The sequence below is a fragment of the Microcaecilia unicolor genome, chromosome 5 (genome assembly GCF_901765095.1).
Source record: "Microcaecilia unicolor chromosome 5, aMicUni1.1, whole genome shotgun sequence".
Lineage (NCBI taxonomy): Eukaryota > Metazoa > Chordata > Amphibia > Gymnophiona > Siphonopidae > Microcaecilia > Microcaecilia unicolor.
The window spans coordinates 118,306,926-118,333,548 of record NC_044035.1 but is presented as its reverse complement, the minus strand read 5'-3'; the positions used below and the strand labels follow the sequence as shown (position 1 = coordinate 118,333,548).

Here is a 26,623-nt window from a genome sequence, read left to right as displayed (position 1 = left end):
ATATGAGGAAAGGATAAAGAGGTTGGAGCTCTTCAGCTTGGAAAAGAGATGGCTGAGGGGGGGGGGGGGGGGGGATATGATTGAGGTCTACAAAATCCTGAGTGGTACAGAATGGGTAAAAGTGAATCGATTGTAGTACAATGAAGTACAATTAAATTACATGGAAATACTTTAAAAACAAATAGGAGGAAATATTTTTTCACTCAAAGAATAGTTAAGCTCTGGAACTTATTGCCATAGGATGTGGTAACAATAGTTAGCATATCTGGGTTTAAAAAAGGTTTGGACAAGTTCCTGGAGGAAAAGTCCATAGTCTGTTATTGAGCTAGACATGGGGGAAGCCATTGTTTGCCCTGGGATTGGTAGCATGGAATCTTGCTAATATTTTGGTTTCTACCAGGTTCTTGTGACCTGGATTGGTCACTGTTGGAAGCACGGCATTGGGCTAGATGGACAATTGGTCTGACCCAGTATGGCTATTCTTATCTTCTTATAAGTGGAATGAGTAGATGAAAATCTGTTTTTGCTCTTTTAGGATCTTGACAGGTTCTGGTGACCTGGATTGGCTGCTGTTAGAATATCGGGTCGATTGACCTTCAGTTTGACCCAGTATAACAATGCTTATGATCTTATGTTCTTCCTTGCCCCTCTCCCTTATTTCTCTTTCTGGACCTTAACTCCTTCTACCACCAACCCCCCCAAGGTATCTCCCTCTGCCTTCAAGCAAGATACCCAGTTCTCTCTCCCTCCCTCTGCTTCCCACAGGCACACCCCTCTTCTATCTTTCACCCACCCCAGGCACACCTGCTCAGCTGTCACCTTTCTCCCTCCGTAGTGCATAACTCCACAGTACGTAACTCAGCTTCTGTTTTGTGCCCACCTATCCCCCTTCCCCTCCATCCAGTTGATCAGTTGGTTTTGCAGCAAGAGGAGAGGGAAAGTGGCTGCATATCAAACCACTTTGTTTTCCTCTGTTGCCCAGAGTATGGCTGCTGATTTGAACTGCACAGTTGTACAGTATTCTTCATGGTTCAAATCAGCAGTCATGGGCAGCGAAAGATCATGCAGCTCAGTGTACAGCCGCTTGTCTCCTCCTCTTCCTATGATCAATAGAGGAGGGGGGAAACTATGCAAGGTGTTGCCACTATTGCTGCCTCCTGATTCCTGTTCAGAATCCTGCACAGGAGACGTGTTCTGCACCAATTGCACAGGTCCCATCAGGAGTAAAATATGTATGCTTCTGAAAAAAGTGTTGTTTTGCTAAATTTGTGTTAAAAACAGTTGAAGCCATTGTTCTTTCATGAAGATACCTTATAGAGATTCATAGATACAAAACAGTGATGGAATATTAAAAAGTGTGTGATAAAGATAGAGGTTCTTTTCGTGTCAATAGGATGGAAATAAAATATTGAGATAATGGACTGACTTTTATTGTGCTTAAAGGAAGGCATGGAGTAAACTGTACAGACTGGCAGTTACAACCACAAATGAACACAGAGAGTAACCTGCTTGAAGCACAATTATAAACATAACCAGCTTACTGGCCACATCTGATAGGCAATTTCAGTGTTTATCTGTAGTCATCTACTAAATTACTATGGGACCATATTACTAAGCTGTGCTAGTCAGTAGGCTTAGCGTGTCCTTACATGCTAAGCACATATCTAGTGCGGCTATCAAAAATGGCTTTTTTTGTATTTATTTTATTTGTGGCCCTGAACTGCCTTTTTAAAAAAAAAATTACAGAAGCACTTTTTAGGAGGCACTAAGGGCTCCCATTTTATGGATGCAGTAGCCAGTTACTGCAGTGGTACTGTTGATGTGTTAGCTGGTTGCACATCCATGCCCCTTCTCTGCCCTGACATGCCCTTCCCCCCCCCCCAAAAAAAAAATATATACCACACACTTCCCCTCAGATTCTATATAGTTCGCTTAGATTTAGGTACTAAAATCGACACGGATTCTATAACACCGTACATAACTTAATTGGCTTAACAAGCTAATGAGCGCTGATAACAGCACTTAAGCACTAATTGGCACTGATTAGAATTTAGACCCACAACTCGCTAAGCGTATTCTAACGTGTGCAGGCAAAATGAGGTGTGGTTATGGGCGGAGAAATGGGCATTTCATGGGCATTCTGAAATGTAGGCGCCTAGTTATAGAATGTGGTCCAGTGCGCCTAAATCAACGCACTGAGATTTACATCAGATTTTCGTTGGTGTAAATGAATGTGTGTAGATGTCAGCGCTGAAATATCAACTAAGAATATTCTATCATCAGCGCCTAAATTTAGGGGCCGATTATAGAATACGCTTGGCACTGATTTCAGTGCCGATTTTTAGGCTCCATATATAGAATATCCTCCTTAGTGTGCACAGATGACAAAAATAACACAGAGCGCTTTAGTGCAACCTGCGTTAGGCCATTTATGCTGCCTTAGACATGTGCTAGGGTCATATGCAGCTTAGTAAAAGAGCCCCAATGTTATGTGAGACAGTAGAGAGTATTATCTCTTAAAAGAAATTTTAGAACAGGTTCCCACTCATTGCACAACAGATTTCAAGTGATCTAGTTGTCAGATTAGAAGGCGGTATATGCAGGGCTTTTTTGAGGGGGTACTCGGGGGTACTGAGTACCGGCACCTTTTCCAGTGTCTGCTAAAATTGACCCATGGACCACAAGTTTTAATGAAAGAGCTCAAGCTCAACACACCAATTCTGCCTTATCATAGATTCTGTGACTGGTTGCAGGGGGGCTGGCTATTGTGGAATGAGTCCCTCAGTGATCACCCCACCCCTGAAGGGTGGCCTGACATCTGAGTACTGGCACCTTTTTTGCTAGAAAAATTGCACTGGGTATATCCATCCATTATTCATTTGTAGTTTTTCATCAGAAAACAATAGGAAGCAGAAGCACTATGATGTTCTGTGAATAGAAGGTGTTATGGCAAGACTCAAACTAAACTAGAGTGCTGTTGTCTATGCTTTTCTAGCTCCTTATACTTGTTTAGCTTCAAGAAGTAAACTGGGAATGAATCCTTTATCTTGCTGCATAAATAATGCAATAGATGCTCTCTCCTTATTGCAACCCCAGGGCCTGATTCACAAAGATTTTATGCTATTGATACAGAATGTGAGAAAAAGCCCTAATGAATTAAACCCCAAGAGATGAAATTAACAGATGAATCTTGAGGCATAGATCCACGCAAAATCCTTTTTATGTATTTTTTTATGGGAAACAGTATATGAAATTTTAATAAATAAATGAATGAATATTTTACAGCAACAGAAGCACAGGAAAGAATTATGTAGAAGGGACTGATGTTAATTTGTCCACCTCTCTGTCTTTAGGCATCATAACTCTCCTGAAAAGGTCATGAATTTACCAATTTCATCAGGCAGGAAGATGATATGAATGTCTTGGACAAGTTCAAAAGCCAGATATATTGGATCTGTATTTCCAAAAACTCTTGTTTGCATTTTAGGGGAAACTGTTAGAACTGAAAGGATGTTGACCAGCATTCCATTCCAATTACCCAACCCCACCCCCCTAACACAGACACATCTGAAGCACCTTTCTCACACTTTGAGTCCCCCCATATACTTCCAAAATAAATCATACTCCTATACCCCTCAAACTCCCATTATCCAGCATTTATTATCAGCCTTCAGGATCACTTTGTTCCCCAAACCAACATCTTCTAGTCGGTCCTTCCTTTTGTCAAATTCAATATAACTTTACTAGGAGTAGTCTTTTCAGTACTAAGGACCCAACCCTGTAGAAAAACTTATCATTACATTTCTGCCTGGAATCCTCTTTTACCAAATTCAAAACCAGTTTAAAAACCTACTTATTTGGAAAATCTTTCAATGGTGAATCCTAAAACTTGATTATTATTCTGCCCAACATGATTGCAGCAGGATATGGCACCAGAAAACAGCGACACACACCCCACTAACCTTCAACTGGGGCATCTGCATGTTTTGCACCTCATTACTGTGTAACCAGTGGCAACTTAATCACTGCGGTATTTTTAGTCAAGTGGTGTTAGGGCCGTTTAAGTCACATTAAAGGTCAATTAACATGACTTAAGGCCCTAACAATGCTTGATGAATACTATCCCCCCCCCCAAAAAAAAAAATCTGCCATTTAGATAACCAGTCCATCAGTCTCTTCAAGTCCTCCTGCAGTTCCTAATATTGACTGTTGTAGGGCTATCAACTAATTTGGGGGCCGTTTTACTAAGCTATGTAAGCATCAAGTCGTTCTTTGAAAGCCAGGAGCTTTTTTCACAGAGTGCACATATACAACCTCTCACCAACTGCCAGATAATCATACATGTGGAGCTCAGCGCAATAGACAAGGTAGCCCCTCTCTTGCTGCTACAGGACCAAATTCTATAAATAGCACCAAAAAACCCATGCTAAGCGCTATTCTATAAATGGCATTGAAAGTTAGATGCCATTTATAGAATGCACTTAATGCCCGGATCAGCGCCTAACATTAGACGCATGGATTTATACCTAGTAAACCCCGGAGTAAATCCTTGTGTCTCAATTAGGAACAGATCCCCCTTATTCTATCACAGAGTGCATAATTTGTAGGAGCACTCCTGATCCGTCCATGGCTGTGCCCCGTTTTTGGAGCAGATACCCGTGACTAAAAATGCACTCATAAATTTCAATTAATGCTGCTAATTGATTATTATCACCCAATTATCAGCTCTGTTTGGGTCATTATTCAATTAAATTGTGTGTGCAAATTGGGTGCACACCCAAATTTGCACACATAATTTTAAGCGCCATTTATATACTTTTGGGGATAATGTCTGCATTTTAATATTTAAAGTTGTTAGTTAAAAGTTCTAAGGCAGTAAGGATGTTTAATATATTATGAAGTCCTAGTGTATTAGTTTGAAAAGACTTACAAAAGGGCTACAATTTAATAAAATCAGAGTATCTCGCATATTGATGAAGGTCCCTAATCAATTTTTGTAAAAACTTTACCTCTTTTTAACTGGGGTAACAGTCTATGAATCACAGCATGTGCCTAGGGTGAGAAAAATTTAACACCATAGAACACTAATTGTATTGTAGCAGTTCTCCTGGACCTTCTCACGGGAAAATAATCTTTTTAAAAAAACATTTTTTTTCAAACAGTATCCCACGCTCTACCTAACAAAATATATTTTATCTTAATTGACTACAAGAGAACACATCCCCTGGAGTCTGTTTTTTGGTGCCAGTAACGAGAGCATTTGAAAGAGGAGTGCTGCAGTGCAGGTTAGAAATTGCAGTTTGAGACAAGTTTTAGCAGCTCCAGAAGCTCATTCTAGGGTAAAGAAATTCACTGACCCAAACAAAACTATGATTGGATCTTTCCAAACCTGCTGTAACAAGGGAAAATGTGAATGAGTCAACAAATAGTTTTCAATGTTTTAAAAAGGAGAAGTGTAATTTCAGTAAAATTGTGCTGTGCCCCAAGGAAAAACAGAAGGTTCAACAGAAAATATTAAACTTTATTTGTATCTGGTCATACTTCCTTTTTATTATTTTTTTAAATTGTAATGCATCTAATTAAAATTGTAGATAAAAGAGACTCTAAATGCAGATGCACCATATTATAATCTTGAGAATCCTGCTTTTAAGCATGCTCAAAAGAATAGTGTTTAGGACATTGTGAATGGGATAAATTTGTCACTGGGCTGCCAGTGGGGGGGGAGGAGAGAGAGAGAGCTAGGAGCTGTGATCTGCCAATCAGTAGGGAGAGAAAAGGGTGGGGGGAGGGGATTCTGTGCCATTATTCAGAATGTCATTGGGCTGGTGCACGATGCTGATGGTGGGTGTTAGTGGTGATGATATATGGGGGGAGAGGAGAGAATGCCACTGAAGACAACACAGTGGTCGGAAAAAACGGGATCCCTTACTTGGTTTCAAAATACTCTGCAATTGTTTAAACATTTAGTATGACCTCTGAAAATACATCACCCCAACCTTTATTAAGAAACGTCCGTAGCAAACACTTTGCACCATATGCCTTTTTATGTTGCAAAAAATATAATTGCAACTTTATCTTCTTTGCTAAATGCCATTTTGCTATAACATCATAATGGTCACTTCCTGATTTATGTCATTATGAAAACAGGGATCATTCAGTTCTTACAGCTTCTTGCAGTAAGACCTGTCAATAATAGTAGTAATTTTTTTAAATAATAATATATTTTTTTGAGGGGGGGGGGGGGGTTATTTGGGAAAATGTTGGGAGGTTCCATTTTTTTCCAAACACTGTGTGTAGATTGCCAGGGAGAGAGCTTGTAACTGTTTCTAGAAGAAGCAAAAGAATGGAAAGATGGAAATCAAACCAGAGGAAGAAAAAAAAGAAGCTGGTGGGAGGAAAGGAAAAGGAAGAGAGCAAAAAGACGAGAGAGAAGAAAAGAAGGAGATTGGAGGATGTGGAAAATGAGTGGAAGGAGAAGGATGAGGAACAAAGAGGGCATTGGTGTAAGCTATACACATTAGTGGCTCCAGCTCAAACAGCACTGGAAAGACTGTGTTGGGCTTCCAAGAGAAGGCACCAGGATAACTTACACAAAGCAGTGATTATGATTCAAATAGTGGTATGGTTACACTGGTCCTCCAAGAAAGCATTGGGCTATTCTACATAGAGGAGACAATTCTATAACTGATGCCGTATGGTGAGAGTTTGTTCTATAACAGCATCTGGGCACCAAGATTCTGTATCTGTAATAGAGTCCTAGTATTACCTGACATTGGCAGACCCACAGTTACACCAATCATAGAGTCATTGAGTCATTTGCAAAGCTATATCCATGGGTAGAATAATCCTTTACCCACCAGAAATGGCCTTTCACAATAGGACCTGCTATATATATATGAGTAAACTGATGTGTATAGAAAGTTGTTTTATAATAAGTGACTTAGGTTGAGAAGTGAAGCAGACACCTATTTATGCCTGATGAAAGCTACAGAAATTGAGGTAATAACGAAGCCACATACATTTACACCAGCTCACGTTCTGATATATGTGCATACAGTATGTGTGATTTTGTGTATATGTAAATTATGACTACGGGGCAATTCTTCAAAGTGGCGCTTAAATGTAGACGCAAAATAGAAGCACACTTAGGGCCAGATTCTATATAATGTGCCTACAAAATCTGCGTGGTAAACATTTCTGGCTAAGCATATTCTATAAGCAGCACCTAGATTTAGGCGTGGTATATAGAATACGCTTAGTTGATATCCCAGAGCCTAAAACTATGCGCCTCCATTTATACCAATAAAAATGTGGTGTAAATCCCTGCACGTAGATTTACGCACACTGGGCCATATTCTGTAACTATGCATGTAAATTTAGGAACGCTCATGAAATGCCCATTTTCTTGCCCATGATCACACCTCTTTTGAACTGTGTGCGGTAGAATTTGGGCACAGTTCATTACACAATACACTTAGCAAGCTGTGTGCGTAAATTCGAATTATTGGCAATTAGTGCTCATTATTGCTTGTTAGGTGCTGTTATCAACGCTGATTAGCTTGTTAAGCCAATTAAGTTATGTGCATTGTTATGGAATATGCTTAGATTTCAGCGTACAACACTAGGCATGCTATATAGAATCCGGCAGTTAGTGCCAATTCTTTAATGGTGTTAAGATTTGCCTAACTCATTATAGAATAATAGTACAAAGCTGCTTGGCATACTAAAACTTACAGCTTACACCAGATCAATGGCAGGCATAAGCTGTGCTTTGTAATGCGTGTTTCTGATTCTATTCTATAAGGTGCATTCATGGCTAGGTGAAACACCCATGACATGCCCATATTCCACTTATTGGTACATCCCATTTGCGGTTATGTATCATGCAACTAGCATGTAAAATTTTACAGAATAACACCTAACATAAATCAGGGGCATAGCCACAGATGGGCCCGAGTAGGCACAGGCCCGCCCACTTTGGGCTCAGGTCCACCCATATGTGGTGCATCTCTGATGTGACTAGCATGGCGTCCCAAGCCCTACCAGTTGAAGACTCCTGGTATCTCTCTCACCTCCCCCACAGACATTCTGGAGTCTCTCAACCCCCTACCTTTTCAACCCTTCAGTGTTTCACTGTTGCTCACGCCAGCTGACTCGTACTTGCTGCTGACACTGGCCCAAAGCCTTCCCTCTGATGCAGCTTCCAGTTTCCACATAGTTGAGACCAGGTCAGAGAAGGCTCTGGGCTGGTGTGAGCAGTGGGTATGAGTCACTGCTCACTGTCGGTGAAGCCCTGAAAAATTGAAAAGGTATGGAGGGGCAGTGGGTGGAGTTGAGAAACAATTGGTTGCCTGGGAGGTGGCGGGAGAGATGCCAGGCATGGTGCCCTTTATAGAATTGTTGTTTATACCCATGCTTTTCTCGAAACCTGCCCCAAACACATCTACACTAGAATAGTGCATAGGTCATTGTGTGTATTTGTATTTGATGGGTAATTCTATAAGTAGCATTTTACTCAAGTATACTAACATAGCCAAGAGAACAATCCATTTTAAGTGTTATTTATTTATTTATTAGGATTTATTTATCGCCTTTTTGAAGGAATTCACTCAAGGCAGTGTACAAGTAAGAATAAATCAAACATGAGCAACAGACAATTACAGAAGTAAAAATATTCGAATAACAATACAAAGTATGGCATAGTATACTACTTACACTGTCAAGACAATACTTAATAGAATATTTTAATTGACAGTGTAGGGTATAAGCAAAGATGGAATATATAGGGGCCCTTTTATTGAGCCGTGTAGGTGCGTACGCATGTCCTATGTGCATCAATTTTGAACTACAGCCCAGCTACCACATGGCCCAGGCAGTAATTTCATTTTTTACGTGCATCCGCTACGTGCACCGGAAAAGTTTCTGGAGCGTGGTGCTAACCGGGTGGTAATAGGCATTGTACGTGAGCTGACGATTACCGCCCGGTTAACACGTGAGACCTTACCACTAAGTCAATGGGTGGCGGTAAGGTCTCAGGCCCAAAATGGACAAGCGCCAATTTTCATTTTGTCGCACATTATTTTTGGCCAAAAAAAGGCCTTTTTGCAGGTGCACTGAAACATGGACCTGCGTGCGTTCAATACACGCGTCTAAAGCAGCGCAAGCCATTTTTTGGTGCACTTTATTAGAAGGACCCCATAGATAAGTAAGAGATTAAGAGAAGTTAAAAAATAAGAAAATAAAGTTACCCCACAGTGCCTGTGGATGCATAAATGTACTGTGTTTTAAAGAGGTATTTCCAGGGGCAGAGGTGGAAGCATCTGCACAGTTTGTTAGGTGTAAATGTATTTTTCCTTGGATACTTTTTATAATGAAAGTACACATATAGTTTAACTTTAAAATTTGATGTAACTTTTGTGCATACTTGCCAAACAAATTAACATCCTGTTATAAAATGACTCTCTTTAAGAGCAATTATATAACCTTGGTTCCCACATTTACATCCCTTGTATGCGTAAATATATTGATCATGTATTCTAAGTCTAGATTATTGTAATGCTTCGTATGTGCCCATTCCTGCTAAGTCGCGATCCAGGTTACAATTATTGCAAAATACAGCGAATAAACTCATTTTAGGTCTTAAGAAGTGTCATAGTGCTACTAGTTCTCTTGTATCTTTACATTGGGTACCTATTCACTTTAGATCACTTCATAAGGTGGCATGTTTGGTTTATAAGATATTTGATGGTTCATCTCCAGAATATTTCTTAAATTTGATTACTATCCCCCGTGTACGAGGTCTCTTGCTATTCAGAGATCCCTTATGCTTACTATTTACCATCTTTTGTTGGTGTCAAATATAATAAAATATTGGAAACTTCTTTTTGTTTATTATGCCCCTCAGTGTTGGCTTTCTCTCCCTCTTTGAATTTTTTCTGGCTATCTTCAATTTTGCAAAAATCATAAGACTTATTTGTTTAAGCATTTTTTTGTCTTAAACTGGTTTTTATTTTAGTGTATTTTTGTTATGTATATCATAAGTTGCATTTTCTACTTTTTACTTGTTGTAAACTGCTTTGACCACTGATTCAGTGGGAAATGGTAGGATGTAAGAGCTGTATCACATCACATCACATGAAGAATACTAGCACTTGTATGAGTACACATACCTGCAAAAGTGTCAGTAGGACACCAAAGTGCTATTCTGTAATGGCCTGTGTAAGTGGCGTAGTTGGTAACAAGGGCGCAAGGGCAGGGCAGTCACATACTGTTATGATTCTGCTGGATAGATAGGGAAATGTTTGGGACTCACTCCTGATTGGCTTGTCAGGGGCTGAGTCAGCAGACGTCAGAAGCCTGATCCATTTAAGCCTGTCTTTCCCCTGCAATCATTGCTTTGGAGTTGATTGCTCTGATTGCTTTTCTGAAGCCAGCCTGTGCTTGCGTTCACGTTGGAGTTTAGCCTTTCTCCCCATGCTTGCTTATTCTGTGTGAGTGTATGTGCTGGGCATTCCCAGCATGAGCCTGATTGCCTCACTCCCCACACCTGGTTTGCTTTCTCCTGCTCTAACGTAGTATTGTCTGGAGTAAGCTTGTGCCTTAAGTTGATTCAGTTTGTTTAACTTTCTCTCCCTCGGTGTTCCCTTTGTTGTGCTGAGCTTCTGCCTCCCCCTGTCCTTGTATTTTGCTCTTGTTTGTTTTAGTTCTCTTTGTTTGCTGTAGCTTTCTCCTGTGTACAGGGAGCAGAGTTCCTTTTCTGGTCTGTATGTGTCAAGGCAGCATCCTCTGTTTGCTTACTTTCCCCTTTATCTTTGTCTGCTGAGTAGCTCTGCCCTGTTTTTTATATGCAACCCCCCTTTTTCCCTTGGGGGTTGTGGGGCCAGCTTTGTGTATTCCTTAGGTAGTTCTCCCTTTCCCTTTGTATGCTGTATAGTCAGCCTAGTGTATTCCCTTGTGGGGCTCCCTGTATTGTTGTATGCTGTAGGTACAGCCTAGTTCCCTTGTGTGCTGAATAGTTCAGCCTAGAGTGTATTCCTATAATCGGTTTCCTTTTTCCTTGAGTGCTGTGTAGTATAAGCCTAGAGTGTTTTCTTCTGGGGCTTCCTGTATTCTTGTTCGCCTGTGGCACAGCCTCTCACCATTTCCTTTGTGACTCTACTTTGCACTGTGTGCGCTGCTTGTGGCCCAGTTCCATGTGGAACCTTGTTGTTTTTTATTCCTTCCCAGAGTGTGACTTGGTTCCCGGTCGGCCGTGAGGCCCGCTTGCTTGGTCTCTGCGTGAGTGGGTTCCCGATCGGCCGTGAGGCCTGCCTGAATGCTCTGTCTCCCACTTTCTGGTGGTGGTTGTTGTGAGTGTGCAGGGTTTGGTGGCTGGGGTGGTGCGTAGGGCCTGTTCAGTCCACCCTAGGCCTGGGCTCAAGGGCTCATGCCCGGAATAACACATACAAGTGTAACTTACAGAATACTGTAAGTTAAGTACAACTCTGAAATATTTACTCAAACACACATCTATGGCTGGTGTAACTGTGAGCCCGTAAATTTAAGGCACAGTGGACCCAATATTCAGCTGGCGGTGGGCAGTGCGTTTATTGTCCTTCTGGCGTTAAACCAATTATTTAATGCTGGGCCATTTATGGCAACTGGCATTGAATATTTTGGCGGCTAATAAGTTAACCAGCTATGCCGATACTCAGTGCTAACCAGTTAAATTTGTAGCAGTCAAAGATAGGCCTCCTACTTAGGTGGACTATTTTGACCATTCAACATAGTTGGTTTGGCGCTGAATATCTGAGCCTAACTGGCTATGTTGTGTGATATAGCTGGTTAGGACTAGATTCTATATATCACACCTAAAAAATCAGAACCAAAACAAAATATACCTAGGCGTATTCTGTAAAGTTGCCTAAATTTAGGCATGCTTTATAGAATAAGCCTAAATTTCCCTGTGGTTCATAGAATACGAGCGCCTGTCCATGCGACTAAATTTAGTCGCGGGCAGTTACCCCAAGTAAAACTTGGTATAAATGCTAATGCCTAAATTACGTGTGGACTGGGTGTATTCTATAGCAATGTGCATAGATTTTAGAAATGCCTATGACCTGCCCATTCCACGTCCATAGCCATGCCCCCTTTTCAAATATGCAACATAGAATTTACACATATCACGTTACAGAATATGTTTAGACAGTTCTGCATGTAAATTCTAATTAATGCCAATAAGTGTCAATAATTGCTTATTAAGTGGCAACTATTAGCACTGATTGGCTTGTCAACAAATCCAGAATATGAAAGGATTTGCACACGCAACTTAAGTCACGCTACATAGAATTTGGGGGTTAGTGGCTAGCCGCTAACCGGGATATTCAGCAGGAGATGACTGGTTGAATATCCATGGTTAGTTGCTTAAACACAATTTAACCAGCCTGGAACTGCTCCTGGCTGGATAAATAGTTTGGAATATTGGGGGGGGGGGGGGGGGGGGGGGGGGGGGGGGGGGGGGGGGGGGGGCTGATACCTGGTTACACTGGTATTCTATAGTAGAATCTGGGTGCCCAGATACTGTTACAGAATCGGTTATCACCGCATGGCATCCGGGACTCCTTAAATGCATTTTAGCACCTAGCAGTTAGTGCAGATTGCTGTTAGGCCATGGGTGTATAATGCTTTGCACAGCATCCCAGAAGCTCGCAGCATCTAAAATGCTTTGTTTTGCTGATTCTGAATGTTAATGGAACAAGTGTATGCACATGGGAAACTTAAAATGGTATATAAATTAGAAAAGGAAAGAGGATATCAGCAAAGCATGTAATTTCCAAATGAAGTGTCTGTGTGAAGGATTTGAGTCTCTATAGAAGTTGTAACACAATCTTTTAAAAATTGAATGCTGTTTTTCTCTTTAAAATGAAATGCATTTTGCCTAATTTCTGGTGGCCTGAATTCTGCCAGTTATATCGGTGCTGTTTGTTGATGTGCAAACCTGTATTTTCTCAAGTCAGCATTTGATGATGGATGTCAAGATATAGCCCATGTATTATGCATATTGCATTACCGATCTAAGGTGTTTACTTGTCAAGCTGAATAAATTCAAAAACGTCATATTCACTGAATTCTCATAGCTGTCACACTTAGTTTTTCAAGCCTTTGAATGAAAATCCTCATAAAACAGTTTAGTTTTCCTTCACTTTTTCCCCTGGTAAGAAAATAGATAGTCTAAAAAAATATTTGTTATAAATTGTAAACTAAAAGTACAGCAGGGGAAACTGGCTTAGTAAAATGCACTGTTGCATTGAATTGCTACAATTAGTGCTTCTGTTCTTAGGTATTTATAAATTATGGTACTGATATTCAGACCATGGGAGTTCACCGGGCCATTTCCACTGACTGGCATTGAATGTCCGGTTTATTTTTGACCGGTTTGAACTTAATTGGCCAAGCCAATATTCGGTGCTGGTCGGTTGAGTTCAAACTGGCCAAAGATATTGCAGGTATACATTTGGCCAAAAATGGCCACCAAACCCATGCTAAAAATCGGCAGATAGCCAGTTATGTCATGAGATATAACCGACTAGCCGCTAGCCTGCGATATTCAGTAGGATACAGCCGGCTATCTCCCGCTGAGTATCGCCAGATAGCTGGCTAAGTACTAGGACTAGAGACTAAGAAGGATCGTTACCATATCAAGGGAATCACACAGGATTTTACCAAATAGTGCACGTTAAATGGCAAAACCATTTGTCCTCAACGCATGTTAGTTTATCTCAAAATGAGCTAAATAATGAGATGCAAAGCATATATGCAAAACAATCCATTATTATGCAAATTGAATAATGCAGCTTTCTGTGTTATTCATGGCTCTGCCCTTATCTTACCTCCTGGAAGCATTGGGGCCTCTTTTACAAAGCATGCTACTGATTTTCGGTGAGTCAAATGAGAGGAAGCCCATTCAATTCCTATTGGCTTCCTTTCATTTGCCGCACGGGAATCACTAGTGCGGCTTTATAAAAGAAGCCCTTGGTTACTTAACATTCCATTGCTCCAGGTAAAAAAAAAAAAAACAACCTTTAGATTGCGAGCCCACTAGGGAAAGAGAAAGTACCTGTATAAAATATTTAAACCACTTTAGTTGTACCACAGACCCCTTAATGCACAGGCTGATGCTCCATGGGAACCTCTTAAAGGGACCATATAGAAAAAAGGCAAAGAAATCTCACTCAACTCCCCCCCCCCCCCAAACATCTCATAAAGTGAATCATTCCACCCCCAAACACCTCACATGATGACATCCCCACCCTCAGCTCTCTGATCTTATTAGGGGTTTCCCTGGTTTCTATTGGTTGGGTAGAATTGATCCCTAGTTGTTTCTATGCTGTCAGATGCCTAGGTTCAGAATTATATTGGTCAACCCCTAGAGGTAGTCTAGCAGTACTACTGGCAGAGTTCAAGCTGCCAACCTCCTGCATCTCTGCATTAGTACACTTTTCATAAGATTGTTGTGTAGTACTACTCAGACCCTCTCTTTTTCTTTGATGTCTTGAACTCATATTGTTTATTTTTGCACAAATTCATTAATGTTGGGGTTCTGTAAATCACAATGATGTAATTTATAAATTTTGAATGGCAGTTGCTTTTAGGGTTGTTGGACCAATTCGGACTGTGGGGGGGTGGGGGGGTTCACCAATGGTTCCGCAACTTCCTAAAATCTAGATTGTATCAGGTGAAGGTGTCAATTTCTCTCTCACCATCCTGGTTTCCTGACTGTGGAGTGCCACAGGGCTCACCACTATCTCCAATCTTGTTCAATGTTATGATGGCTTAGTCTTGATTTGTTGGAATCCTGGGCTTCCAGATTTAAATTTAAGTTAAAGATAAGACTACATTTCTTGTGGTAACCAACCCCTTTGACCATACCAAATATAATAATTTTACCATTGACAATGTGGCCTACCCCCTAGACACTATGCTTAGGGTACTAGGAATATTAATTGACAGTCACCTCATGTTTGAGCCTCAGGTTTCCTCAGTGGTGAAAAAATTCTTCAGGTCTCTTTGGAAGCTGAGGAGAATCAGTTCATATTTCTCGCCTGACAGATTTAGACTGCTAGTTCAATTCTTGGTTTTAACTCAGTTCAATTACTGCAATTCCATCTATGCTGGATGTAAGGAAGGTGTCCTAAAATGGCTGCAAATGGCCCAAAATACAGCAGCTAGACAAGGTATTGTGTGTTGACAGAGTCACTCCATTATTATTATGCAAACTGCACTGTCTGCCCATTAAAGCCAGAATTATTTGTCTTTCAAATGATATATGACATGACAGTCGAGTTATGCGGCCACAGCCCTACCCTCGCTCTGATCTTTCCTGCTCCAGTCTTCCACCTTCCATTAGATCTCTCTACTGTGATTGACCTCCCCCTTGCCCTATCAGACTTCCCTTCCAATCACTCCACCTCCTGTTCAGACCCACAACCCCCCCCCCCCCCCACACCAAGCCCAACCTATATAGTATAACCATTTCCACTTATCTCCAATGCACTCCTCCCCATCACTTCCATGACTTAGTCAGAGGCAAGATCTTATGGTTCAGTGACAAGAAGTAGGAGCTTTCTCCTCCAGACCTGCTCCATCGGATGCTGTGATCATATTGGGGAGGCGAGGGGATTTGAAGGGGTATCTGATTGGAGAACTAGGGGGATCAGAAAGGGTGTCTGATCAGAGGGAGGGGGAATCAGAAGGCATTTCTTATCGGGAGAAGAGATCAGAAGGTGTGAGTGTCTAATTAGAAGGGTGGTATCAGAAGGTGTGAGTGTCTAATCAGGGGGGTGAGGGAATCAGAAAAGGTGTCCAATGGGAGGAGAATTGGAAGGGAAGGTGCTTGGAGTCAGTAACCAGAGAATGGGAGTTTGATTGGGAGGTCATGGGAGTGGGTAATAACATCCAGAGTAGCTGTGATATTGACAGTTGGAGAGCTTTGCACTTTCTGTGGAGTGGAGGAGTGGCCTAGTGGTTGGGGTGGTGGACTTTGGTCCTGGGGAACTGAGGAACTGAGTTTGATTCAGGCACTGGCAGCTCCTTGTGACTCTGGGCAAGTCACTTAACCCTCTATTGCCCCATGTAAGCCACATTGAGCCTGCCATGAGTGGGAAAAGCACAGGGTACAAATGTAACAAAAAAAAAAATATATATATATATATACGATAACATCTAAACCCTAACACGATTTAAGAAAAGGACTCCTTTGTTGCTTTTGTTTAAAAGGCTTTAAAATGCCTTTTTTGACTTCTCACATAACTGCTATGCTAATAGAATGACTCTATACTGGCAAACTGTGTAGACGGTTTTAATATGTATATTTGTCCAACATTTCAAGGGGCCTTTAACTTTGAAAATATACATAAAATATGTGCATTAAAACCACCTGTGAATTTGCTCTTTGTGCATGCAGTCAAGTGGGGAGAATATGAGTGTACTGACAAAAATGTTACATTTAAGACTTTTAGGAGCACTTCTACTCGCCCAAGTAGACATCTTTGAAATTGTCCTTCACATTTAATACCTAAGAAAACTGATACACTATTTTATTGCATTTTTCCACATTCTCAACCTCTCACTTTCCACTGCGACTGTCCCTGCTGCCTTTAAACATGCTGTGGTCACACCTCTCCTTAAGAAGCCTTCACTCGACCCTACTTGTCCCTCTAATTACCGACCCATCTCCCTCCTTCCTTTTCTCTCCAAATTACTTGAGCGTGCTGTTCACCACCGCTGCCTTGATTTTCTCTCCTCACATGCTATTCTTGACCCACTACAATCTGGTTTTCGCCCTCTCCACTCAACCGAAACTGCGCTTACTAAAGTCTCCAATGACCTATTACTGGCTAAATCCAGAGGTCAATATTCCATCCTCATTCTTCTTGATCTTTCCGCTGCTTTTGACACTGTCGATCACAGCATACTTCTCGATACCCTGTCCTCACTTGGATTCCAGGGCTCTGTCCTTTCCTGGTTCTCTTCCTACCTCTCCCTCCGCACCTTTAGTGTTCACTCTGGTGGATCCTCTTCTACTTCTATCCCTCTGCCTGTCGGCGTACCTCAGGGTTCTGTTCTTGGTCCCCTCCTCTTTTCTATCTACACTTCTTCCCTTGGTTCATTAATCTCATCCCATGGCTTTTCCTACCATCTCTATGCTGATGACTCCCAAATCTACCTTTCTACCCCTGATATCTCACCTTGCATCCAAACCAAAGTTTCAGCGTGCTTGTCTGACATTGCTGTCTGGATGTCTCAACGCCACCTGAAATTAAATATGACCAAAACCGAGCTTCTCATTTTCCCCCCCAAACCCACCTCCCCGCTCCCCCCGTTTTCTATTTCTGTTGATGGCTCTCTCATTCTCCCTGTCTCCTCAGCTCGAAACCTTGGGGTCATCTTTGACTCTTCTCTCTCCTTCTCTGCTCATATCCAGCAGATTGCCAAGACCTGTCGTTTCTTTCTTTACAACATCCGTAAAATCCGCCCCTTTCTTTCCGAGCACTCTACCAAAACCCTCATCCACACCCTTGTCACCTCTCGTTTAGACTACTGCAATCTGTTTCTTGCTGGCCTCCCACTTAGTCACCTCTCCCCCCTCCAGTCGGTTCAAAACTCTGCTGCCCGTCTCGTCTTCCGCCAGGGTCGCTTTACTCATACTACCCCTCTCCTCAAGACCCTTCACTGGCTCCCTATCCATTTTCGCATCCTGTTCAAACTTCTTCTACTAACCTATAAATGTACTCACTCTGCTGCTCCCCAGTATCCTTCCCTACACCCCTTCCCGTGCACTCCGCTCCATGGATAAATCCTTCTTATCTGTTCCCTTCTCCACTACTGCCAACTCCAGACTTCGCGCCTTCTGTCTCGCTGCACCCTACGCCTGGAATAAACTTCCTGAGCCCTATGTCTTGCCCCATCCTTGGCCACCTTTAAATCTAGACTGAAAGCCCACCTCTTTAACATTGCTTTTGACTCGTAACCACTTGTAACAACTCGCCTCCACCTACCCTCTTCTCTTCCTTCCCGTTCACATTAATTGATTTGCTTACTTTATTTATTTTTTGTCTATTAGATTGTAAGCTCTTTGAGCAGGGACTGTCTTTCTTCTATGTTTGTGCAGCGCTGTGTACGCCTTGTAGCACTATAGAAATGCTAAATAGTAGTAGTAGTAGTAGTAGTAGTAGTACATATAGGAAATATATGCAGTTCGAGGGTAATTTTACAAATGCATTCTCTGGTATATTTCACAGTATGCATGTGTGAAATGCCTCTTAAATAATTACTCTTTGCATTAAAGTATAAGCAATGACAATAATGCAAACACTTTTCTGTAACTTCTTTGTAGGCATGTTTGGGGGGGTGTTTTGGGTAGAACATGTGTGAAATCATGACTTGCCAGAGTATTTTATCAAGTGCACTCTTCACACTTCCTTTATGTGTGGTCATTTACTCCTGCTACCAAGTACCTATATATGTCAGTGGATTCATTTTAGCCATTATTTCTGCAGCTGTGCTGGGGAAATTTTATAAAGACACATAGGTGCCTATAGTTCTTTATAAAATAGATTAAAAAGTCACCTTCTTGCACTCTCAATCTAGGCAATATTACAAAACTTCCCTCATAGTGAGGGTAATTTTGAAAACCATTTATCAGAATAAATACTCCTGTCAGTAAGCTGCCCTTTTGCTAGCATCTTAAAAGCTAAGGAGTTGATAGTCAAAGCAATTTAACTGGCTAGAAATGACTCCTGACTGGTTAAATTGCTTCTTCAGAGCTAACTGGTCATTTTCAGTGGCACTTAACCAGTTAGTAATGCAGAAAATATCCAGTTAGCATTCCATGGGTGGAGTCAACACTTGGCCTGGTGATAGTAATCAGCACTTAACCGGACAAGGAAACCGTATAAATAAGACTTCATAAAAGTCAGTTCTATCATTATGCAGTGCCATGTGGAGGGGCATAATCGAATGGGACGCCCAAGTTTTCATTAGGGCGTCCTCACAGGTCTGCCCCGTGAAGGGGCGGGGAAACCCGTATTGTCAAAACAAGATGGGCGTCCATCTTTCGTTTCGATAATACGGGTGGGGACATCCAAATTTCAACATTTAGGTCGACCTTAGAGATGGGCAACCTAAATGTTGAGATGGTCGAACTTAGAGATGGTCGTCCCCGGTTTTCAGCCATAATGGAAACCGAGGACGCCCATCTCAAAAACGACCAAATCCAAGCCCTTTGGTCATGGGAGGAGCCAGAATTTGTAGTGCACTGGTCCCCCTGACATGCCAGGACACCAACCGGGCACCCTAGGGGGCACTGTAGTGGACTTCACAAATTGCTCCCAGGTGCATAGCTCCCTTACCTTGGGTGCTGAGCCCCCCAAAACCCACTCCCCACAACTGTACACCACTACCATAGCCCTAAGGGGTGAAGGGGGGCACCTACATGTGGGTACAGTGGGTTTCGGGTGAGGTTTTGAGGGCTCACTTTTACCACCACAAGTGTAACAGGTAGGGGGGGATGGGCCTGGGTCTGCCTGCCTGAAGTGCACTGCAGCCATTAAAACTGCTCCAGAGACCTGTATACTGCTGTCATGGAGCTGGGTATGACATTTCAGGCTGGCATAGAGGCTGGCAAAAAAAAAAAAGTTTTTTTTAGGGTGGGCGGGGGTTGGTGACCACTGGGGGAGTAATGGGAGGTTATCCCCGATTCCCTCCAGTGGTCATCTGGTCAGTTCAGGCACCTTTTTGAGGCTTGTGCCCAAAAAAATGGACCAAGTAAAGTCGGCCAAGTGCTCGTCAGGGACGCCCTTCTTTTTTCCATTATTGGCCAAGGACGCCCATCTCTTAAACATGCCCCAGTCCCGCCTTCGCTACGGTGCCGACACGCCCCCTGAACTTTGGTCGTCACCGCGATGGGAAGCAGTTGAGGACGCCCAAAATTGGCTTTCGATTATGCCGATTTGGGCGACCCTGAGAGAAGGATGCTCTTCTCCCGATTTGTGTTGGAAGATGGGCGCCCTTCTCTTTCAAAAATAAGCCTGACGGCCAGTTACATGCTGAATATCGCACTTAACTGGCTATGGTTTTGCTGGCTCTGGAAACTTGGTAATTCAATGCTGAAGCTCCAATGTGGCCCAGCATTGAATTTCCAGGCCTTACACCATCGGTGGTCAGCAAAATGCTGAGCACCGCCAGCTGAATATCAATTCCTAAATATGTGACTCACAATGGGGTAATTCTGTAAAGTGGGTGCTAACAGTTACATGCTGATTACATGTTTAAATGTGTAGAATAATGGCACAGAAGCATGTATGTATGAATGAATGGCACATTTCTGCCTAAGCGCTATTCTGAAAATATGCACATTCCTTACATATCGTGTATTTTACAGGTAAGCATATTAGAGTCTGGGCAGGATTCCCACTTATGCACATTACTTATAGAATGCTATTAGTTACATGCATTTAGGTGCAAACACTGTGAATTGATTTGCACTATTCTGACCAGCTTTGTGGCTGACCTAAGTGCTGGTGCCTAAATTATAGGCACATATTTCAGCTGTTACACTAGTTTTCTATAAAGGAAAGTAGTCCTGAAATCCAGTCTTCAAGGTCCAAAATCCAGCCTGGTTTTCAGGATTTCCACAATGCATATGTATGAGATCTATTTGCTTTCACAGCTTCCACTGTATGCAAATCTCATAGATATTGATTGTGGAAATCCTGAAAACCAGGCTGGGTTGTGGATCTCGAGGACTGGATTTCAGGATCCTTGCTTTATAGAATAGGCACCACATAGGTGCCCTGTTACAGAATTACCCCTAATGGACTAGATTCTATAAATGGTGCCTAAAAAATTGGCACAAAAAATAGCACTTAATATTCTGTAAACCACGCTTATAGTTAGACACAGTTATAGAAAAGTGCTTAGCTCTGGGAACCGCAACTACATTCAGGTGTAAATCTCCATGTGTAAATTAGGCAGAGATCCCACTAATTCTATAATAATGCGCATAAATTTTAGGCATTCCCCGACTCGCCCATGCCCCTCCCATTCCCCGACTCGCCCATACCCCTTTTCAGATCCATGCACTAGGATTTACGCACACCTCTTTATAGAATACATCTAAAAAGATGTGAGCATAAATTCTAATTGTTGTCAATTAGCGCCAATAATGACTTGTTATTGCCAAATTATCAGCACTGATTGGCTTGTTAATTAACTAAACTGCATGCACAACTCAATGTGCCATATATAAAATCTGGGGGCATATGTGTATTTTTGGCTGTTTTAAGAATAATCTTCCTTGGGACATGTGTAGGTTAAGGGAATGAAATAGTATATCTGCTTGCAATTTTAATAAGGCTCCTAATTATTAATGCATGATGATCACCAAAATTAACATATTGTAACTGTAAAGCTTCTGAGTGAGTTCACTGCTGGGGAAATTCCAATGCAGAGAAAAAAGTTTGAGCTAAATGACAGATCACATGTGATGCAATTAACCACAAGATGATAAAATGTATAGGGGTAAAGAAGTAATATTTTAAATGAATAATTTGTTTGTAAAATGTGCTCAGTAATTCAAAAGTGACATTTATCAAATGAATCAGAAGGAAACTTGAAACACATCACAGCACATTAGATCAATATGCACACGCAAATAGACTGAAATTCATTTATTACTTTGTATTATGACTACAAAAAAGTCAAAAAATCAATGGTGTACTTATTTGAGTGCTGGTCATATAATACCATACATTCCATAGTTGAACTGGTGTATTCAAGCAGTACAACTTAAATGCTAAGGAACTGTGACACAAAACTGTTGTGAAATTATAAATAAATAATACAAGTGCATAAATAAAAACAGAGATTAATATTCTATAAGACCAGCACGAGCATTGTGAGAGGCTTAATCAGTATGAAAGCGTGAGTGTGATCAAAAGACTATTATAAACAAGTGACTACATGTGTTTTTATTTATGCACTTGTATTATTTATTTATAACTTGCTTTGTGTCACAACTCCTTAGAATTTTAAGCTGTCCTAATGAATGAAGTCGTATACCCCTGGATTCTGTATAGCGCGCCTAAAGTTATAGTTCTGCATGTAAATCTAAGTATATTCTATAACCATGCATGTAGATTAATTGTTTTAATAAGCTGTTAAGTACTGTTAACAACTTTTAAGCAATAATGAGCACTAACTGGTAAAAATTAGAATTAAAATGAGTACATTGCTAAGAGTATTCTGTATTGTACTGCATGTGAATTCTAACGTGCGCAGCAAAAAGGGGCATGGTTATGGGCGGGGAAATGGGCATTTCAAAATCTGCGCACGTTGTTATAAAATATGGGTCAGTGCATGTAAATCTACATCAGGAATTCATGCCAGCTTTTCTTTGGAGTAAATGGACGTGCATATATTTAGTTGCATGAACTATGCCTAAGCGTATTCTAAATACCACATGTAGATATATGTGCAGTATTTAGAATAAGCTTAGGCGTGATTGCCTAACACGTGTTAATTTTTGGCGCCATATATAGAATTGGGTCCATAGTGCACACTCTTTCCAACAGAGTGCACACACTGGTCCCTCTAAGCTGAGTGGGAGTCCTCCAATCACATTGCTTCCAGTAGGGGGCAATGCTTCAATATAATAATAATAATAATAATAAAACTTTATTTATAACCCGCTATATCTTTAAAAGTCTAAGCGGGGAACAAATCATATACAAAATATTTAAAAAAACAACTAGGGGCAAGCAGGATCCCTGGAGTCCTGCAGAGTTTGCTCATCTCTTACTATTGAAAATGTATTAGTGAAATAATACCACCCACTGGCAGGAGTATAGGTGGAAGAGTCCTGCTTAGCTTAGAGGGAACAGTGTCAGGAAGAGTAGGCGCTCTTTTGGAAAGAACACCCCTTTTTTCCGAATAGGGTGTACTCTTTCAAAAGGGTGTACACTATTTTTGGCAAATGCAAAAACAAATTTTCATGGTGTTTCTGCTTGTTTTGGGAGTTTGACTACATGCAACATCACAGGATATGGCATTTTGATATTTCCTATGACCCACGCAATTTCCTTTAGAAAATTAACTTTGCAACTGTATGGTCTGTCTCTTAAGTCAACCATTTTTCGCTGATACAAACATCAACGTATTTACATCTATATTGTTGGCTTCTAAAGCTCCATTCTATACATGTGTTTTGTCCATATTTTAAGTCTAAAGCTTTCTTATCTATTTTCTTAGGGTTTACACCACCAGGAATGGATCGGTCATCCCCTGATAACAGTCCAGTTCATGGTCTGGTTCGCCAACCCTCAATTACAACAGGGGCCAATATCCCCATAATAACTGAGCTAGGTAAGAGCATCTAGATATGGATTTAAGTATCATGGTGTCTTTTCAGGTCTGCCTACAGCAATATATTTTCCCTTGATTGTTTTGCTTCAAATTGGTACTTATTGCTAATAGAACTGTATTTACAGAGCATTGACTAATGCTTAGGCATTCTGTATATACACATAACACAGTTGCAAATACACTGTTTACTGCTTATTTTAGTAAGATTGCAATCACATCAAGGATGCCTACTACTCAACTGATATATATCAGAGGTATACAAATCTGTTCTTTGAGGGCTACACATATGCCTGCTTTTCCGGATAACTGTGATACGTATGGTATGTATCAGATGCAGGGTTGTCAACTAGTTTAATTTTTCAGGGTAGGTTGATCAATCCTGGTTTTATCTCTTATAGTGAATAACCTTGTAGTCTTGCTTTAAAAAAAATAGGGGTTCTCAATCCAATCCTCGGGATGTACCCAGCCAGTCAAATTTTCAGGACAGTAGCAAAAAAAGGAGGTGATATACAGCTGCAGCAGTCCACAAATTCAGAAAAAAAGCAGCCAAGCAAACCGACAACTGTTTAGGAAGAAATACTTTATTGAAAGAGTAACCTTTGTCAATTAAAAGGTGTGAACAAAAACTGGGGAATTCTGTAAATGGCACTTAAAGTTAGGGGGTAATTCCATGCCCAACCCTCGACATGGAAACATGTTCTAATGGATGCAAAGCACTAAAATGGCAGATCAGTGCAGAAATATGCTGTCACATCTAGTTATAGCATATTGCCTAAGAGTATATGCTTGCAACTGCAAAGGGGCGTTCCCATGGGAGGGGGCATTTGTGGGTCAGGGTGTTCTGGAAAATTGTGCACAATATTATAGAAAACCATGGATCTGTGCCCAACTTGCACCAGGATTTACACCTGGTTTCAGTTGATATAAGTCCTCATGCTCAAAGTTGGGCATAGAATTCAGCAACCAATAATATTCTATAAAGAACACTCATTCCGGTGCACATTTTGTAGAATAGCGCTGGGCACCATTTCTGAATCCGACCTATAATGTTCAGTTTTTAAATGGTAGGCAGTGTCTGCACATTTATCTCATGCATATTCATTTATTTGAAAACCAGTCTGGCTTGAGAACCCCTTCTTTAGAGAAATTAATGGAAAAATCAAAACTACAAAGTCAAGCATACAATTGGGTAAAACTAGAATTAGATTAACTTGCCTCAAGAACAAAATGTAATTAGATGCCAACCCTGTTAGGATAAATCTGTAAACCTTTGTTCTAATTTATATATTTTAGCTATCTAGGAAAGTAAACTCCATATTTAGCCCTTAAGGACCAGCTTTGAGCACCCTTATATATATATACGTTCAAACTAAGATATAAAACTTCAGTAGCTACAATCTACAGTTGCCTTTTATCCATGATGGGGTAATTTTCCGGTGTCCTTAGGTTTTAATGCAACCTTTACACCAGATTTCAAAAGGAATATGCATAAATGCTTTTACTTTGAATTTGCTCTGGGTTAAAAAAAAAAAAAAAAAAAAATATATATATATATATATATATATATATATATATATATATATATATATATATCTACTGACTTTTGCACATGCTTTTTCTATGCAGATAAATTTTCAGAGGAAAATAACTTACCTAAAGCTGAAAATCCAATGTAAATATGTTATTTTCCAGTTCTGCCCAATATTATACCACATCAGTTCTGGAGCAACACTCTTTTGCTAGAATGAGACAGAGAAAGCTATTTTCAAAAAGCCAGAGTATACCTAAGGGATAATTCTATTAAGAAGACCCTAAAATTTTACATAGCACGTAGTTTGCAGGTGGGTGTACATATGGGCGGAGTGTGACCAGAGTCTTTGTGGGACTATAAGTTACTTATGTATTTCCAGAATCTAGGCACAAGCATTTACACCTGAGGTCACTATTCAGTGTGGTTTAAGCAGGCAGGAGAAGATCCTGCTCACTTGAACCATACGTTGTGGCTGGCCATGGATATTCAGCAGCACTTAACCAGGCTGTGCCATTGAATGTTGACTCTGAGCTCTACAGCAGTATCCAGTTACTTCTGGGAGCAGTCTATGGGAGTAGACCAGGGAAAGCAGACGCTTACTGCTGTGTTTACAAAGGTACGCTATAGGCGCATTAGCATTTTTTATGTGCGTTAAATGCTAACACACATCAATGTGTAGGAATGTAGTGGCGCGTTAGCATTTAACATGCCTTAACTTTAAAAGCGCATTAGTAAACATACTCCTTAACCAGTTAGCAGAGAAATATAGAAAATGATGGGAGATAAAGACCATCCTGCTTATAATTGAACGAGAAAAACGCCCAAGTTCCGACCTAAATCGGGAGATGGACGTTTATCTCACAAAAACGAATAACGCGGAATAATCGAAAGCCGAACTTGGACGTTTTCAACTGCACTCCATCACGGAAGCGTACAAAGTTGATGGGGGCGTGTCGGAGGCGTGGTGAAGGCGGGACTGGGGCATGGTTATCACCCGAACAGAGATGGGCACCTTTCGCCGATAATGGAAAAAAAGTATGCGTTTGTAGCTAGAATTTAGGCCACTTTTCCTGGACCCTGTTTGTTCACAAATAAGGCCCCCAAAAGTGCCCTAAATGACCAGATTACCACCAGAGGGAATCGGGGATGACCTCCCCTGACTCCCCCAGTGGTCACTAACCCCCTCCCACCACAAAAAATGATGTTTCACAACTTTTTATTTTCACCCTCAAATGTCATACCCTGGCAGCAGTATGCAGGTCCCTGGAGCAGTTGTTAGGGGTGCAGTGGACTTCAGGCAGGTGGACCCAGGCCCATCCCCCCCTACCTGTTACAATTGTGCTGCTTAATGCTTAGTCGTCCAACCCCCCCAAACCCACTGTACCCACATGTAGGTGCCCCCCTTCACCCCTTAGGGCTATAGTAATGGTGTAGACTTGTGGGCAGTGGGTTTTGAGGGGGATTTGGGGGGGCTCAACACACAAGGGAAGGGTGCTTTGCACCTGGGAGCTCTTTTACCTTTTTTTTTGTTTTTCTAAAAGTGCCCCCTAGGGTGCCCGGTTGGTGTCCTGGCATGTGAGGGGGACCAGTGCACTACGACTCCTGGCCCCTCCCACGAACAAATGCCTTGGATTTATTCGTTTTTGAGCTGGGTGCTTTCATTTTCCATTATCGCTGAAAAACAAAAACGCC

The 26,623-nt window shown here is 41.3% G+C and overlaps 1 protein-coding gene across 1 annotated transcript in view; it reads left to right on the top strand.

Moving 5' to 3' along the window:
- KCNMA1 (potassium calcium-activated channel subfamily M alpha 1) overlaps positions 1 to 26,623 on the top strand; it is a 1,310,561-nt gene that overhangs the window by 1,244,500 nt on the left and 39,438 nt on the right. The window contains exon 23 of the mRNA XM_030203235.1: positions 23,287 to 23,400. Coding sequence (XP_030059095.1) covers positions 23,287 to 23,400 — 114 coding nt within the window. The remainder of the gene's footprint in view (positions 1 to 23,286; positions 23,401 to 26,623) is intronic.